The sequence below is a fragment of the Chenopodium album genome, chromosome 26, assembly GCF_948465745.1.
Source record: "Chenopodium album chromosome 26, dcCheAlbu1.1, whole genome shotgun sequence".
NCBI lineage: Eukaryota > Viridiplantae > Streptophyta > Magnoliopsida > Caryophyllales > Amaranthaceae > Chenopodium > Chenopodium album.
In genome coordinates this window covers 2,429,206-2,448,928 of record NC_137859.1, presented here as the reverse complement: position 1 = coordinate 2,448,928, position 19,723 = coordinate 2,429,206, and the positions used below count along the sequence as shown (strand labels likewise).

General features: G+C 32.9%; 1 protein-coding gene across 1 annotated transcript; it reads left to right on the top strand.

Moving 5' to 3' along the window:
- The first annotated feature begins 14,814 nt into the window (after nt 1-14,814).
- LOC145618507 (expansin-A4-like) lies at nt 14,815-18,104 on the top strand. The gene is made up of 3 exons (XM_081673282.1): nt 14,815-15,073; nt 15,298-15,616; nt 17,221-18,104. Exons 1-3 carry the CDS (start codon nt 14,914-14,916, stop codon nt 17,528-17,530), a joined length of 789 nt encoding a protein of 262 aa, XP_081529408.1. The 5' UTR covers nt 14,815-14,913; the 3' UTR covers nt 17,531-18,104.
- Nucleotides 18,105-19,723: the final 1,619 nt, after the last annotated feature.

Sequence of the window (19,723 nt, the reverse complement as noted above, 5' to 3'; positions counted from 1 at the left end):
GATGGTGCGCGAATCCCTCTGCTTTTGTACTAGTATGTTTTGACCAAAAGTATGAACTATTCAAAGTGTTCATAGAAGAAAGCAAAGCATCGTATCCATTGCATTCAAAATTCCGACTAAAAAAATATCTCAACAAGTGCGTGAGGAAGAATTTTATGGTTACTGGTTAGCAATGTCTTCAAAGTTCTAAAAGTTGAGTATATAAGACTATAATAGGTGAATTCTTTGTTGTGGTCTTTAGTCTTTAGTCTTTACATGTGGTCTTAGTACTTGTATGAGGGTATGACATTTGTCCCACATAAGGATTTTGTAATGGTTGAGGATATTTTATTGTTTTCAATATTTTATTTTAAGCTCACAAAGTTATGTTCAAGAAAGAACACAAGGAAAGAAGGGCAAATGATTGTCTAATTGATTAAATACTTCTTACGAGTAGCAGTTAGCACGCGAATATTGATATAATGAGTGGAACAAACAAAGTAATAATTTCTGTTTTCTTGAAATTGCAATGGTTTGACTTTTGCACTATTTATATTTTAAATCTGACCACATAGGGTTACTAATATATTGTGGTAATAAACATGTAATTACGAATTATTATGAAATTATTATTGGGTTCGGTTTAATAAATACTTTCAGTGTATCAATGCTTTTATAATTTAAAAATACATATAATTAAATATTAGCTAACTAAGTTGTTGCAATCTTAAGGAAACAATGAAAGTAAAACAAAGTAATTGGCATCATACCACATTAGAATAGGTCCCCCCATGAGCTATGGCCCTATCTTGCTAAGATAAGTTCGTTCCTTGAACCAAAACAAACCAATTCCAAAACTACTTCTTGGTCAAATGACCTCTAGCTATCGATTCATTCATGATACAATATTAGATTAATATAACCGACGATTTTGGCTCAACATCCACATAATTTAGATATATAAATCTTTTGTGCCCATGCAATTTATACCTATATATTGTTATATTATCTTAGAATATAGATATATTATAATAATGTGTGGCCATGCAACATTGCAACCTCATAAATGATGCGAGAACAAAATCTTATACACGAAAATGCGATTTGATTGTCACTCTCAAATCACCTCCCTAACTAGTTAGATGCTGGTGACCTCTAGCAAGTCCTTTCAATAAATTCTTCGCATCCTAAAACCTAAATTGTTGCACCTTATATAGATATTAACTAGTGAGTAGCCCGGGCGTTGCCTCGGATTACTACTTTTGTACACGTGCAATCGATAATTTTTTTAAGTCTTTTTAAAATTTTAGTTGTCATGGTCAAACTAAAATTGATTTTTTTTTTTTTTATTTTTATTCTCTTTTAATTGAACTTTGTGTTTTGCACTTATATAATTTTTTTTTACTTATTAATAACATACTTGATAATTGGCTAAGATGGTGAAATGGTTATAGTTGGTATGCGAGGTTGAGAGTTCGATCTTCCTTATCCTTATGTTTTTAAATAGAAGTGATGTGTTGTTGTTTGAGTGAGTGATGATGTGGCATCATAAGATATTGGAAAGATGACGTGGCGCAACAAAAAGGGACTACGTGGCACATCGACGTTCTTAGGAACGCCTTTTAATATATAGTATAGATATAGATATCGGGTATTCGAATTTCATATTTTGGATGCCAAACTAACGAATTTGGTTCATAAATTTATTTCAACACATCAAATTTGATAGCATTCAATAGAGGGGTGAGGTGTATGGTGCTAATTGATGAATGTACTCTTTAATTCTTCTGCTTGTGGTGGCCTTCTTGTGTGACCATTAATCAATAGAATCACTATTTGAAAACACATATCTCATTTATACATTCATGAGTTTGTATATATGCAAATTATATCATTATATGTGTAGATTGTAAGAATTCGCTCAAGGTCAAAAACTCGAATCTAACCCTTCTTCAATATAGATAGGTCCATTGCGTTCAATTGTTTATTGTTTGTTGAATTGATGATTACATTTTTTTGTATAATAAAGTTGAGCTGATTAAGATCTTAACCTAATATATTTCGAACATAACCATCAAAATAACTACTTCGGAATCATTATCACAATTAAATAAAATTTCCACACTTTTTTTTTTCTTGTAATCATAATAGACAAAAACAATAAGATCATTATTGCTACATCTTCATTATTCTCCACAAATTTGTCCTTAAAAAGAAAAAAGAAATTTGGCCCTCCTATAGAATCAATACTTTTTATTTAAATTTGGGGTAGTTAAATTGGTAGTTCTGGCAGTTGGGCTATGGTTATGCTAACTTTAGTCCCTCGTTAGAAATTTGAGGTTAGAATCTTTGGATAAGAAAAGGTTCCAAAGTACTATAGTACTTTGCCTTTGCACTTTAGCAAGAGCTAAAGAAGAAAGAAAAAATTTACACCAATAAATAAAATAAAATAAATAAATAAAATAAATCACTAAATAGACACAAAAAATGTGTGTTTTAATTTAGATATGATTCGGTATTTAGCTTGCTTGGAAGAGTTATTTTCATGGAGTTGCGTAAAGTTAATTGACACAATAATTTTCTTTTTTAATGTACGTTTGTAAGCATGCAAAATTACTTTTCTTTTTTAATTATGTTCTATGGACAAACCAAGAATTAGAATTTGCATGTTTTAGTTGAAATGGTCCCCTTAACATTATCTATGTAAGTAAATGAATGCGTTTGACAATGACTTAGCAATTGGTACAGTGAAATCTTTGATGATGCTTCATAATATATTAATATCGCATATTGGTCAAGATCTTGTCATCGTGTTTATTTCTCAACTTCTCATAGGTTTGTAAGTCATAGATTAAAATTCTAAAGTTTGGTTGGGGGATTAAAGCGGGTTGTTTTAAGCATTAAATAATCAACTTCAGACAAAGCGGGTGACAAAGCGAGAAACTCCGATCCATTCTTAGCATTCATGATGTTTTATCCTTGTATATATAGATTGTGGAAGTGCTACGGTCATATTAGGGTTACTAAACATTATTTGTACGGTATATATCTTTGAATTAAAGTTGAAAGTAATTCTGTCGAAACAAAAGTTGAAAGTGGTTGATGGGATATCATAATAAGTTACTACTACATATAAGACTATCTCATTCAATATATTGCCTAACATAATTATTAAACTAATTGATTTTCAATTGTCAAACAATACACTCTTCAGTCTAAGAAAATTAATTCATGCTTGTACAATTATTATTATTATTATTATTATTATGAAGTAGATAGATAGAGAAACACAAACACAATAATTAAGAGGGCCCAAAACCCGTATTAGATCATTTGAACCAAAATTTCCCCCCTTTAAGAACCTTGTTGCCAGCCCAGGCAGAGTATTCAAAAGATCATGTCATATTTGGTTCCCTCTTTTTAGTTAGACAGTCAGCAATATTATGGCAAGCAACCTACTTAATTGATTTTCTCCTCTGACAATATTTTGTACTCCTGATTTACACATTCAATGCCTTCATGTTTTTATTCATCTAATTATTTTCATGTTTTTCCTTGCTTCTTCCTCAACCGACAAACGTTTTGACTTTTACATTACATCTATTAGTACAATAATAAAATATAATGGCGATCTTTGAGTTTTAACAATGTTTGTCTATGATATGTTAAAAGTGAACTTTTAATTTTAATTATGTTTATCGTTTATATATTGTGACACTTTCTATTGTCTAATCCCAAAACCTTCACTAAATGACGCCAGAACTTCAGCATTTCACTTTATTTATTATACCAAGATAATAAGTCCAATTAAGTAATGGGCTAGCTTATAGCAGAATTTGTTCCCACAATTCATGGTCACAAAAATTTACCATTTTATGGTGCACATCTAGAAAAAGAGATGAGAAAAAAAAAAAAAAAAAAAAAAGAAGATAAGATTACTAGTTAAAGGTCATTAAAAATTCGAGAAAACAACCAAAGTATTTTATGAGAAGATCGATCAATGAGTTGAGATAAGATTTTTCTAGTTGAGGTCAGCACATTTCTATAACTTTTGGAAATTTCTTCAAATATTAAAAATATTCCAAGTTCCATTTATTAATATTCCTAAAAAAATAACTCTTACGCACGTCTCTATCTCTTTGCCCATCTAAACCGTTTAGATGTAAGTGACTCATGAGACGTTGGTCATGTGAAGGGGGACCTTTCAACTTAAGAGCATACCAAATGTTTTCCCACTATTTTTATGTTGATAATGACGCATTCACATACGTGAATGAATTAAATTACTCTAAATAATTGAATAATAATGTTTCATCATCATATGAACATATGCTTAATAAGTGATCAAGAGTACGCACGTGTGTGCGTTAAGAATAATTATTCATAACTGAGTTGTCTGCGAAGAAGAGGAGAGTATATAATCGGAACTATTATTTCTCTATGAATAAAACTGTTGGTTCCATTGCACGAAACTGGATATAGTACAGTACAATTTTCGTGTCGGAGCAATACATGCTTCACTGGAGATCGATGATTTTTCAAACAATTACAAATGCAAAATGATTAGAATTATTAGAATTTTGATCAGTACATACAATAGTCACGTTGCACAGCTTTAAGTAACTTTAATTTACGTTGACCTTTGTAATAAATAATTTTTCAAAAGAATGTGTTGAGATATGTTGGTGCATCATGTAAAATTTGTCAAAAGCATCGTTGCACATATAGACATATAGTGTACAACTTGCATGCATGCTGTCAAGCAGGAATTCAGTGGTGAATCAAATTACAAGATTGCCGCTAATCAAGCATATAATTATGCACTAAATTTTCCAATCCAACTAATAATCTACAAAGTACATCCTAAAGGACATTGTTAACAAGACTAATTCGACAAAGCTTAGATTATCTACTTGTAATATACTTTAAATTATTAATTGGCGTCACTTAAAGAATATAACTACTTTACTTAGAGTCTGAAGTCAAACTAAAAAGAATTGTCAACTTGTATAAGAATACTTTAGACTTAATTAGGAATCAACTTATGATTAGCTTTATATAAAAAATTAATCACCTGCGACATCATTGATAACGTAACCAACATGCTTAATTTGGATTAACAATTCATAATATTTTCAAGTATTTTCCGTAATTAATGCCACATTAACAAATTTTCCATGTGAACCAGGTCTTTCGATCACATGCAATAATACGTACAACGTATGGTAGTACCATTATTTGGATTTGGTACGGCCATTATACGGAGGTTTATATAAATTTACGTGTAATTTGACTTGTTTTCAGCAATTTCTTCGCCTCCTAATTTGCCATAAAAAAACGTTTTTAAAGCTCATCAGCAACCATCAATTTATTTAATTTATATGCTAGCTAGCTTGAAATTCTCCCCAAAACATATACCCGGATACCCCTACACATGTTTTCTAGTGTTATGAAGTTATAATACATTATTGCATTGCTTTCAAGCGCCATAAAAAGAGGAAGTACGTACAAAGCATTGAGTACTTTTAATCGGAGTAACACTTAAAATCAACTAAGATAGTTGATGCTACAGTATAAAAACATATTCCTGGGCTTTAACCATCAGCTTAAACTTTTGGTTGAAATGGTCCTCTAACAGTTGACATTAATATATACTCAACTTTTATACTATATGACTAATACATTATACAGACCATTCAACATATAAATCGCATTTATTTAATTTACGGATAATTTGCATACCGTAAGAAGATATGATTATCAAATCGTTGGTATTACTTGGAGTCAAAGGGGAATAAATGATGGTGATATAGTAGGAGTATTTAATTTTCTTCTCAACTTGCACATGGTATCTTAGACTTTGACATTCCTTTAATGTTAGTTGTGGCAGACTTGCAGTATATCTTAATTAACAATTTTGTACGTACCGTATTATTCTTTGTCAAATTATTTATTCATCATACATTAACCTTGCAGCAATAACGAACCAAAAATCAGAGTGCGTGCCCCTTGAAAAGGTTAATTAGTAAAAACTTAGCACATGGTATTAAGAATTAAGTTTTCCATACCATTATTACATTTGGGATTCATTACTAATTAATAACAAATTCATATCTTGTGAGTTGTGAACTATGCAAACAGCCCCTAGAGACTTGGTATAAAGATTTGATATGTTATCTACTTACATTTTGTAGGTTAATTAGTAAAAACAAATTGTAGGTTAATTAGTAAAAATGTCACATTTGTATAAATATATGATCACTTAAGTCTTAACAACCAATAAAATGTGTGAAGTATGAATTAATCAAGGATAATGTTATATATAGCCTGTATATATAGCCTTTAGGGCTAAGAATAAATATTGTAATTAATATCTTTTCTAATTTGATAAGGAGTAATAATTTAGGAATACATGACAAACCTACGCACAAAATTACGCGTAAATTAGTTGATTAATGTAATACTGTATTTTCATTTGTTTTTTCCATTTTAGCTCGCTCCTTATATATAGTCCTAAAAGGCTAAGGACTATGTATATATAGCATTATTCATTAATCAAACTGTTATAGTGATTTGCATTAAGCATTGATTACTTACTATAAAAGCACCAATAGGAAAAGCTATAGTAAATAATGGAATGTCAACGCCTCAAGGCCTATAATAGTGTAGTACCAATGTATGTACCTTATGTCCACATTATCGAAGACCTAACCATTACAAATAGTGTCAAATTTTATCAAAAAGAGGCGATACATAAAATTATAAAATGAGGGTGGTAATAACTTTTCAAAGTTTCTAAATCAAATAATTCTCTCCAAGTGGAAAAAAACAAAAACTGATGTAACAGGATAGCAATAAAGAGACAAATTATAGAGACAAGCCACTAAGAGAAGCTAAGGGTAACAAGCAAAGAGATGGTGACATAAATTTTGTTTGAAATAAGAAATGTAGACAGATGATTAATTGATTATTAATGCATAAACTATTTTGGAGAAAATGAGAGTGTAACAAAATACGTGAAATTTGGAAACATTGGGGTAGAGAAGTCACATGAGCAAGCATGGATTAGTCGAGGCAACTTCATGTGGATGTTGTGATACTTCTCCATTTCTTCAAACTAATGTCTATGGTGACTAGTATTAGTCTATAATGTATGAACTACTACTATTGTCAATGCTATGCTATTGTTGTACGAGTATTTTTTAACCTTGGAGATGGGTTTTTGTTTTTTTAATTCCCATTAACGACGTTTTGAGAATAGAGATTGGTCCTTTACCCCATAATCACACCTTTAAAAGACCTAGCTTATTAGAATGTTAGCCCTGGCCAGACCGACTTGAATATGTGACAAAATGTTTGGGAGAAGGTCCTTGATCAGGCATCAACGATCATAATTTTTTTGGTTTAGTAGTGGTGAGCCAATAAGTACTTAATTTGAATTTGGGGGGAAAGGCAAATTAAGGACTAGACGAAGCTTAGTGTCCTTGTATAATTGTGCTGCAGAACAAAGCTATGTTAGGTTAGGGGTAGGTGTTCAAGGTGTAATGTACAAAGGATGATTTTAATTACAAGTTGTTGACAATATTTTGATTGAATGAAAGTGCTAGTTTTTTTTTCCCCTTTACGAAAATGAAAATAGGAGAAGAAAATGCAATCGATGAGTTTTCTTGTTGAATACAATTATCAAAGTTTTTGAGCTTAATGTTACAAATTTAGGTTATTACAAGATTATTCACTTTGACTTTTTATTGTTTATGAAATCATGGTATTATTTAAGTTAGAAAGCTTTGACTGTAAAATTATCCCATTATAGCCATTTACGAATGCATTTTCGTGTACTCATATTGCCCTACTCCAACCTTAAGAACATGTAATTAAAAGTTTGCAACAAATGAAGTTATAGTATTTAATAGAACTAGATTAATCTATTAAAAAGTTTGTTTTTATTTAACAAACTGAAATTGACTTTAAGTTATTGCATTTATTAAAGGAAAGAAAATTAACACTCAAATGTTTGTTATGGTATTGTGATAGATAAGTTGAAATAAGAATAAGCTCAATTGCTCAATAACTTCAAATCACAACTACAGTTAATTTAGAAAATCTTATACGAGTACCTTATTGTAATCTAAAAATTACAATAATACTTTACGATAATTGTTTAAAAAAATACTACATAAATAATTTAAGAACTTCAACCTGTCTAGATGTTTTACTGTTTGAACTGTGGTTCTATTATAAAAGGAAATAAAAACAAAAAATAGTATAAGAAAAACTTTTTAAAACAGAGTAAGTGTAACTACATCCTAGTTAAGCAAGGTTTATATGTTTAGATTTGAAGATATAATATCCTATAATTTTTGGTAAAAAGGTGTATACTAGCAATTTCACAAGCAAAATGATTAACCCTATGATCATATTCCTCTCTTACTCTTTTAAGCTCAAAATTTCACAACAAAGTAAAACCACAAGGTCTAATTAAATGAATCGCAAAATTGACCAAAATTACAAGTTTACAACAAGAAACATCGGGAAAATATTTGAAAATTTTTATTTTAGTGATTTTATTTTAATTTGTTATTAATACGGCTAAGTAGTGATGAAATTGAAATTGAAAATGTGAAAGAAGAAAAGAGGGGGTTGGACTAGGTGCAAGCGAGCACATGGGAAGCTGGAGTGAGGACGTGAATGGAGGGTGCACGTGGAAGAACTCGACTGGTTTAGGTCAAAGTTTAGTGGGACCCACTCAGCTGGTGGAGGTCACATGGGTAGGGATAACTTAAACATGGGTGGGGTTTCTAATATTACAATTAATTTGGATGGGACTTCTTTACCTTTTTTTACCCTACCTCGGCCCATCTACTTCCACACCCATTTACCCATTTCCTGTCTTTTGTCATTGGACTTGTACTTCTACCCGACCCGAATAACCTATACGACCGTATCCAGTTTTTTTTGGTCTTTAGAGAACCACAAGTGCGGGTGATGAGAATCGATCTTAAGACCTCTTGAAATCAAGAGGGGAGCTCTAACCACTTGAGCTATCCCTCATTCTCATGAGTCATAACCATATCCAGATTGGATAGCTTGAATAACATGTGGATGAAATGATCTACTCCGTACCATGTAGGCATGTATGTATGATAAGTTGTATGTTTGATAGTGCCTACGCCTTTTTTGTTGTTTAGGTTTTGATTTTGCCATGGTCTTTAAAATTTAACTATCAGTATCACTACCTCTTATTGTTGCTAGTTCCCCTCCCTCGACCATGCTATCAACCTCTTATTGAAACCCACCATATCCTTCACTTTTGATTTACTAATGTAGTGAGTTTCCTTCTTTAAACTACTCTCCCTTGAAAACTAGAGTCTTCACGTATACTCAAACAAGGTCATGTGATCTTAAATAAAGCTAGGCATGTAAGACTGTATTAAGAATGATTTATTACTCTATTTTCAGTAAAATAAGATTAATTAAATTTTGTTTACAAATACTCCGTATAAAAATTACTAAAATTCAATTGACAACTAAGATAAGCTCTAAAATATTCAATTAGTTCTTTTCATGAAAAATGAGTTTAAAGGTGTGGTTTAGAAGAAAAAGATAAATAAAATTAAAGCATGCCAAATTGATTTTTCTAGAGTCACAAATTCAAATAAGCTCTAATAAATAGAAGTCATATCATGAATTCTTGCAATACATAAACTCCCTCTGTCTCTCAATCTCGAATAGGTAATTTTTTTTATAAATTTATTAAATATTATTGAGAAAATACAACCGAATGACCGATTGTACATGTTGATTAGAGAACACACCTCCATTTCATATTATTTTCAACGATTAGACTTTCTATTAACATTTTATATCAAATTGTTGCAAATCATATGAAACGGATATAGTAATAAAATTGATTGACATATAAAAAATTAGCCATAGCCGAGCACACTTATTACACCCGGAGAAAGTCGAAGTCCAAATAAAGTCTAAACACGTTAGATGCCACCATGGACTAAAAAAAAGAAAGCCATGGATGAGTCACTACTAGTTAGGCAAATATTAGTCCTAAATGAGCCAATGATCATCCACGATCTCAGTAAAAATTATTGAGGTTTTTGGACAAAGAGTAAAATATGTAGAGGTACGGAATAGTATAAGTAGGTAACTTGAGATGTGAATATTATAATCTCGTTCAAAAGTACTCATAAATCATGGATCATTATAGTATAACTGTATAATTAAACTTCCACAAATTTAGCAACTTTTGCAGTTAGAGAAAGCAAATTGCATGCATAATCTCTTTTAGACGCAAAGTAAAGGTAACTCCCAACAATATCATTATAACCATTATACTAAAAGAACCAGACAATAGATTGAAGCATGAAGCACGCATATAATCAAACATAATCCTTCCACTCCCAACAACCAGAAAAAAATTAACAATAAAGATAAAAAAAAATTGCCTAATTTATTATATGCTTAAATCGTTCAAACAATTTGTGATTAATTATTAATTACTTCAATTCGTATTAAACAAGATGTATGATAAAAATGTAATGTAATGTAATGTAATGTAAAGCCACATATTAGAATATGTAATTTACTATGTATCTTGAGCAAAATTAGTTTTGCGTTGACCATATGTTAATTTATTAGCTACGTAGTTACTTATATGTATTCTTCAAGTTATTTTCCTTGGTCGTAGGGTGTATACATATATATAATATATGGTGTTGGTTGATTGAAAATTATCTTAAAATCCACTTTGTCATGTAATTTGATTATTGTGTTTGTGAAATCTAGCTTATAAATGCCTATTTGTGCGGGATGGTGAGTTTTCTACGCAATTATATTTATGTTAATGGACGATATACAAACATCACGTATAACATTTATGGCACATCACATCTACACCAATTAGTATTCTTAAACTAGATTATTGCAATTTGGTGATATCATAATTTGTTTGGAAAGGGTTTCTATCACCCTTAGGGTCAGTATGAGAAATATCAAAATTACTTCTAAGTTGATTTGGGAAACAACCCTCAATTTGGGTTATTTCATACAATTAATATAATTTCCTAAATAAAATTAAAAATTAGGCATCTTTGCAAGTCTATTCGGGAACACCCTAAAATATGATCGCAATATTATATACTACATCATTAATGAATACATAATTAGATATCGCATGATAAATTAGTGGTCATTTGCTTGTAACCAACCATCATATTCACATGGATAATGTCGATAGGCCTCAAACAACATTGCAACAAAGAGGTGGGAATTTGACTTAGATAACGTTGAGATCACCCTTAAGTCCTTAACATAACATTCAATGTGGTTCAAAATGTCTACCGTTAATATTAGATGTCATTCGGCTAATGTACAATAATACAAGTACTAATTTTATCAAAATTGTATAGGCAGCAGGTGCCTCATTTCTTCAGCTGCAGGAGAGTGAGTTTATGGGCCACTATAGTCCGGTTGTATGACCCCTTTAAAAAAATCATGCCGCATAATGACCAAGAATTTTTTTAAATTAGTTAGCCTGGAGATAGTAAGCGGGTCATCAATATCACCAGGGATCCAAACCGATGTGCTAAAGAAAAAAGGAGATGAGTATACTGAGGATAGATCTATATCCGGAGGAACCGGAATCCCCTGAAGAATAACTGAAGGCATTTCCGATCCAGACGCTCCGGAAATTCTCCCATAGCACACCCGGAATATGGGGCCAGAAATTGAAGAGGGGCAAGATCCGACTCATTTGTTGTCCTCGGTCTTGGGTTTTCTGCTCGAGCGATATGCAGAAATACGACTCTATCCATTCATATGAGTCACTCAAAACCCTTATTCCCCCGGGGTTTATTATAAACGTGAGCGCTCCGGAACCTGAAATGCCTATCGACAACACGGAGACTTGTATATGCCATCTAAAACGAGCGACGCGACGGGGGTAACAAAATATAGCAGCTGCCAGTCCCTTATTTTCCTTAAAAAACAGGAAAAAGGGACAAATCGGCAAGAAAACCGCAAGAACGGCCCTGAGAAAACCGAATTCGCCCCAACCTCGAATTCGGATTTTCGGGTGAAACAGCGGTTGAAGCGGACATTTTGAAATAACAGCATCAAAGAGTGGCGAAACTTAACCGTTTCGTTAGTTCGACCGGTATCATGCATGTACATGGAGGAAGAAGGCTATGGTTGCGTGGAGGTGAGATCTAAGATCAGAAAGAGTTAACTTTAAGAAAGGCAAAAGAAAAGGCCTCAAAAACAACAAAAACTAGAGCAAACAGACCTTGCTACCGGTCCTAGCTGGCACCGAAGCCAAATCATACATTATTCATACTCTCTGTTGCAATCATCTACTTTTTTAGTTATAAAAATTCAAACAAATAAGATTATAGAGCGGGAAACTAGTAAACAGGTAAAACTACATGGCAAAGAAGGGTGTGTAGCTCGAGACAAGTAAATTGAGCGGGAAAGCTTGTAAAAACAAAACAAAAGAGAAATAACCAATCCAAAATAAATAAATAAAAAAAAAAAAAATTGAGGCAATAGTCGTTTTCTTTTTGCATGGTCTCGTCGCAGTATAATCAACCGATAATTACGGAGATTAAGTGGGTCCCTTTTCAACTCCTTTTGCATGCCCCCGGTTTACAGTAATTTTATTGTACATCGAACATTTTTACGAAAAAGTGACCCTTTTTCTTTATAAAAGTGACCCTTTTTCTTTACAAAAGTGACCCTTTTTATTATAAAAGTGATTCATATTTTCACAAAAGTTACCCCTTTTTTACAAAAATGACCCTTTTTTTCCACAAAAGTGACCCTTTTTCTTCACAAAAGTGACCCTTTTTTTTCACAAAAACAGAGTATTAAAATAAAAAAAATAAACACAAAATACAAAGGTTACCCCAATGGCTCTACTTTCATCCCGTATCTTTATCTCTCCTCAAAACTAAACATTTCCACCATTAACAAACCTTCAAATTCTCTCTCCTCCATCAAAACCTCAACCCCCTTCTCCCTCTCCGTTACCAACTGGAAGCCCTCATATTTTTCCCTTCATAGTTGTCGTCATCGTCACCTCTGCCGCCATAGTCATCACCACCTCCGCCGCTGCCATGTTTGCCACCATCAAAGTAGATGAGGTGAAATGATAAAAACCCACAATAAGGTATATATGCAATTGGGGTCGAGGTATTCGGAGTTGTTGTAATTCCGGACTTCAAACTCGACAAATCGGGGGATGGGGGGAGGTCAGAAGCGCTGGAATCAGGGGATTGGGATGGTTAGCAAGGTTGAAATCGGAGGGGGACGCCGGATTCTTAGGAGAAGCTAAGGGAGTGGCGACAGGAGTGGTGGTTTGGCAGTTGTTGGTTGTCCCAACTTCCGCCATTCACTAATTTACTGAACACCGGCATTTTTTAAAAATTTGTCGTCCCTTTTAAACCTTGTGTTACTTTGTCGTTAGATTCTCTTGCTCATCAAACAGACCTATTTGGTTGCCGCTTTAAGCCCAAACTTCAGCCCACTACAACTGGCCCGCAACCACCTCCTTCAATCTCAGCCGTTGATTCCGTCTCTACTTCAGATTCACGCTATTTTTAACTCTCCTTTTTATCTTTTTGTGCGTAAATACCCCTCCTTTTTCTGTCCTTTTTCAAGGACCTTCTAAGGGCATTTATGTCCAACTACCCTACCAAAATATTTTGTTACCCTTTTTGTACGAAATTTCCGCCTTTTCTTTTACGATTTTATTTTTTTAATATTTGGACTATGAAATACTTAGGGATTGAATACGTATGAAAAAAGTTTAGGTCCATAACATAAGACAAAAAGTAGCATGCATCAAAGAGTGCAAGTGATTATTTTTTGGTGCTCCCTACTCATACTCATGGATCCCCAACCCCACCACATGTATAATACCTTGTTCCAAAGCAACCAATTTGTTTTCCTAACTAAAAATATGATTTTTCAAGGTAAATGTCCACGCAAATAGTAACAAAATTTAACCTAATGATGAATTTTTCATTTTAAGCAATATCAGCTTAAATCATTTCCTACATATGTCTTTCGATTGTTTTCGAGTATAATGAATTTTATTAACAATAAGGTTATACATGTATTGTGTCACATTTTCAAACAAGTAGCCCACACATGCATGCCCCGAACCCACGTGTGGGTCAATGTTGTATATCGTGACCTATTTTCCGATCATTTTTTTTTTTGACAAAGTTCCGATCATTTTGCATTCTATTCTTTACTTGCTGATGTTATGTCGTGTAACTAGTGTTATATTTAACTAAGATGGCTAAAGCATAGACATAATGTAAAATGCATAACAATCTTCAATTCGACCAACCTAATCCAATGCCATCTTTTCAACACACAACCATTCATGGTTACAATATCCAATTATCCAAAATCTACATTTGATGATTTGTACAGTAAATTAAGGTAAACCTATTTCCCAATTTATGTGGTGAATAAATGACATAATACGATCACATGGGACCGCAATAGAAGTAAGATAGAGCATGAAATATGTCGTATGAAAAAATAAGAGAGAGTGAGAGAAGTATCAAACAATACAACCCCACCAAGATTGGGTAATTAATTTCAATCTGTCCTAATTAGAGACTCTTTTTGACGCGCATTCAATGCGAGTGCCCACAATCCCTACCTCCCTTCCACATTACACTCATTTCATCTCCATTTTTTCCTTTTTTTTTAATACACTTGAAAAGTCGAAAATACCCCTATTACCCTGAACCCCTTCCCTCCATAAGTACCTGACCTTCCTGACCTCTTACCATTCCACAACTCACTCACTCCTCACGAACAACACAAACCCTCTTTCTCTCTCCTCTCTCTTTAATTTTCTCTCTCTAGAAAAAAAAAACAAAAGAGTGAGAGAAAGAAAGAAAAATGGCACTGTTTAGTAATATTATTAACATAATTCCATTAATTACATTATTGGTTTCATTAACATTGGTTGATGCTAGAATTCCCGGAAATTACCAAGGTGGTTCTTGGCAAACTGCTCATGCTACTTTTTATGGTGGCGCTGATGCTTCTGGCACCATGGGTATGCTCGTCTTTTCCTTTCTCCCCCACCCTTCTTCTAATCATGATTAATAACAAACTTAACCATAATGTACCTCCTTAAACATGCTTAACTTTCTAAAATAATTAGTACCCACTTTCTCTAATCTAATCCAATATGTGGGTACCCTCAAGGGCAATTTAGTCATTTTTTAAATACCAAAAATACCCTTTTCTAATTTTTAAATTTTTTTTGATGTTTAATAGGAGGAGCATGCGGTTATGGGAACTTGTATAGCCAGGGTTACGGTGTGAACACAGCAGCACTAAGCACAGCGTTGTTCAACAACGGTCTTAGTTGCGGTGCTTGCTTTGAAATCAAGTGCGCCGATGACCCTAGCTGGTGTCACCCTGGTAGCCCATCTATTCTAGTCACGGCTACTAACTTTTGCCCGCCTAACTTCGCCCAGGCTAGCGACAACGGTGGGTGGTGCAACCCTCCTCGCCCTCACTTTGACCTCGCTATGCCCATGTTCCTTAAGCTTGCTCAGTACCGTGCTGGCATTGTTCCCGTCTCTTACCGCAGGTTTGCCTTCTTTTTTTTATCTCTTCCCCTGTTTTTTTTTTTTTTTTTTTTTTTTCCGCTGAAAATGATAAATGTAGCTCTTGATATTACTTATTGACGTGTGATTTTGTCGTGCATTTCTAAACTTGTTCTATTTTAGAGAATGTATTTAATGCTTAGTATTTTAATTCCTTGGATGAAGTACTTTTTTTTTAAAAAAAAAAAAATATTTTGGTTAGAATTATAATGCTTATAAAATTGAATAGCTAATTTGTTGTTGATTAAAAAAAATTAAGGAACAATTTGATGGTTGAGTTGATTTTTTTTTTAAGAAGAATGAGAATAAATGCAAGGAAAAACCACCATTGTGGATGCTCTTAGACAGTTACGGGTCATTTTCGTAATTAATCCTAGTAATGGTCTAGGTCTAACCTTCGTGGAGTGTTAGTTTTATCTTGTATTGTCAAGTAAACAACGGAGTACGGAATTGTGACTTTTTGGTTTGGAACGTAGTTGTTTTAGTCCTAATTACTTTAATTATAAATTAATAAAGTAATTAGGAAGATATGGTATTTTTAAAAAGGTTGACAGACAGTGTATAAAGTTGAGTAATATTGGGTATACTGGGTAGTGACTAGTATGGTTTGCAACAAGTGTTCATTGGTTTAGACTTAAACAGAGTGCTTAAAGAAAGTAATAAAGGTAGGACTAAAAATGTGACATTATTTGTACTGTAGTTAAAACTTAAAAGTGTTAGGTTTTGTGCCTTAAAAATATCTTGGAAGGAACATTTTATAATGTTAGAAGCAGAGTGTACTACCGTATATTGGTCAAATGAGTGTGTTAGTAACAGTACCAATAAGATTGTTTAGCCTTTTCAATCACTTAACTCTTAAGCACCTTCATTTGATTGTAGGATTATGAAACATGACTTGTACAATTTATACCTAAGAGCATATGCAATGTTGGTCTTTCCCGCATTTTTCTTTATAATCTTTGTGCAATCACTACTTATCCCCGAAAAGATTTGATAGTTGTATGTGTTCTACTAGTGTATAGATCAGTAATAGTTACTCGTAAATTTTTCCTATGACGAGTGAACTGTCTAATAGAAGTGGAATTCTAACTACTTCAGTATATAGGCATCATTTTGTTCTTGGAAATGTGAACGATTTAACTAATATTCGTCTATAATTCAAACAATGCATGAGTGGAATCTCGATGAAATTCACTAGTGTCAAATTGCTGAGCTAGAATTGTTGAATATGTATGTCAAAAACATGTGAAAATGTAGCAGCTTTATGATTTCCTAGAAGACTAAAAAGTCAAATTAAAGTAGTACTACTAATGTACCCAAATTCAAGACTAATGGGCCAAAACTTTAACCAGATTAAAATCCGGATCCAATGTGAAAACAAAACCCAATACCCACCCCATTTTGTCCACAATTTCAGGAGAGATTTATTAGTTGCGGTCTTCCACTCGCATGTTCCCATGCACAGTCTTCAATACTCCCACCAATTCTACGGCCCTGATTTAATCACATTCATACACCGTTTTTACGTACCTAAAATATCTAAAATGCCCTTCTAACGACGATGTCGTTTATTGTTTAATTAATGCAGGGTACCATGCCGTAAGCGTGGAGGAATCAGGTTCACAATCAACGGGTTCCGTTACTTCAACTTGGTTTTGATCACCAATGTCGCGGGTGCAGGGGATATTGTGAGGACTTATGTTAAAGGATCAAGGACTAACTGGATGCCAATGAGCCGTAACTGGGGTCAAAACTGGCAATCGAACTCGGTTTTGGTTGGACAAGCACTCTCCTTTAGGGTTGTAGCCAGTGACAGGAGGTCTTCCACTTCTTGGAACATTGCTCCCGCTCATTGGCAATTTGGACAAACTTTTACCGGCAAAAATTTCAGGGTTTAAAAATATTTACCCCTTTTAACCACTGAAGAAGGAAAAAAACGAATTTCCGGCATAGTTTAGGTTTTATTTTATTTTACTTTATCTTATCGTTTAAAAAAACCTTATTTTAATGGTTTTTTTCTTTTTTTAAACCCGACCTCAAAATTGAGGTAAGTGGGGGGTAAAAAGAGAAGAATGAGAAAATTTGGGTTTTTAAAAAGACTTTTCTCAATGTAGGTTTTGGAGGGAGGGGGTGAATTCGTCAATTTGAAGTTTTTTTTTCTTGTTTTAATTTTGGGGTTTAAAGTTTTGGGTTTGGAGGGAAATGGAAGTGTGGGAAAGTGTAATTTTGAAAAAGGGGAGAGGGTATAGAGGGAAAGGTGAAAAAAAAAGGCTGAAGCGACTGCAGAAAGGTGTAGCCCGCAGCCTAATGATGTGCTAATTATATTATTAAGATTAAGATGGAAGGAAAATGGTATATGAATATTACTTATGATAATATATAGTTTTAGTGGAGTGTAATATGGTTTCTAAACTTTATGTTATTGTAACTCTTGGGCTTTTGGTTCAATGGAATGAACTTTGTTTGCCTTTATATTTCTTTCTCTTTATTGGTTGTTTTATTATTTCTACTAGTTTTTGTCTATAGTAAAGTGTCAATGAAAGGCCAAGAGCATATTTTAGCTATACTTAGTAATATAATTTGACAAGACAGCATTAATTTTGAGAAACTTCGTCGAATTGGTTTTGAGAAGTTAATTTCGTGAATGTTAGAGTCGTGGGTATATGGGTTGCGATTGGAATCATACTAAATGGACAATATTCATATTTGTTACATAAGATAGGAATATAATTTTGGTGTAAGAGAAAGAAGGATATAAAATGAGCTTGAATGTAAATGTTTAACTTGTAAATTTATTAAACCAAACAGAATATTGTTAATCTAAAGATCATTTACACATAACATATCTCAATTTAGCGTAAACTTTATTATAAACGTTGTGTTAAGAGACATTTAAATTTATCCCAAGAACAACAAGAAGTCATTGTATCAAAAATGTGATACTACCACTTTTATGTTAATTTATTTATAAAGATCACTTATCATGCCATGCTAACTAATTTTACAAATAGGGTTAAATATGCGACTTTAATTACCTCATGTTAGTGAGATAGACATATTGTATGATCACTTTTGTGTAACTTATTTTTCTTACATCAAGAAAAATAAATTTTAAACCACTACTTTGTATTTATAAAAGAAATCATAACGACCTTTTTAGACATTTTCTGATAGATCATTAATTTCACATGAAGAAAGTGCATACATTTACTAAATAGTAAAGAGTCGGTTATGAAATATCCAAATTGCGAAAAGATGAAAATGAAACATGTTGAAAGTATAGATAGGCAGCACTAAAATGGCCGACGAAGAAAGCTCAATCACTCACACTTTCTTTTGTTCATAAAATGGGAAACTTATCATCAATTTGCAAAGGAAGATTGAACAGTTAGAGAGATATTCCAATCTAGCCTTTTTAGAAATAGTAAGTATATAGCACAAGACTCATTCCTCAACATGGTAGTTAGACAATATTTTCTCCTTCAACAAAAATGGCAATTGATGCATTTGCAAGCTAGATAAAGGAGTTGATAAAAAAAAAAAAAATAGAGTTATAGGAGTAGATTGTTTGAATTTTAAGCAACATTAAGTCAATCTCATTAGTGAAAAAAAGCTACTCCATCTGCCCTATATGGTCATATTGATTGTTCGGTACCTAATTTAATACTCCTTTCTTTCTAATTTTCTCTCATGTTCACGATTTGTTAGTTCCTATACACAACTTTGTACAAGCCTTAACTTGAAGTATAGAAAAATCAATTAAGGAAAACTATACATTACTAAGTATAGAGAAAAAGAGTAACAAAGATTTACTGGACCAGGGTTTGAATTTTTATACTATATGATGACCTTGTAAGTAATGTCAAGTCCAAAGGAAAATTGAAATGGAGAAATGTCTGTTACCCAAAACAAGCACATGGGAGGTGGGGTTCAAAGTAATAATTTTGTGACCATGGTGTTTGGTTATGAGAAGCTGTTTTCCACACTCTTTTGGTAGCTTCAATTCTTTGGATTCTACCAATAAAATTAACAAAAAAAAAGAAAAAAAAAAAGGGGGTTATGAACACATTGGATGCCCTCGACAATCTTCT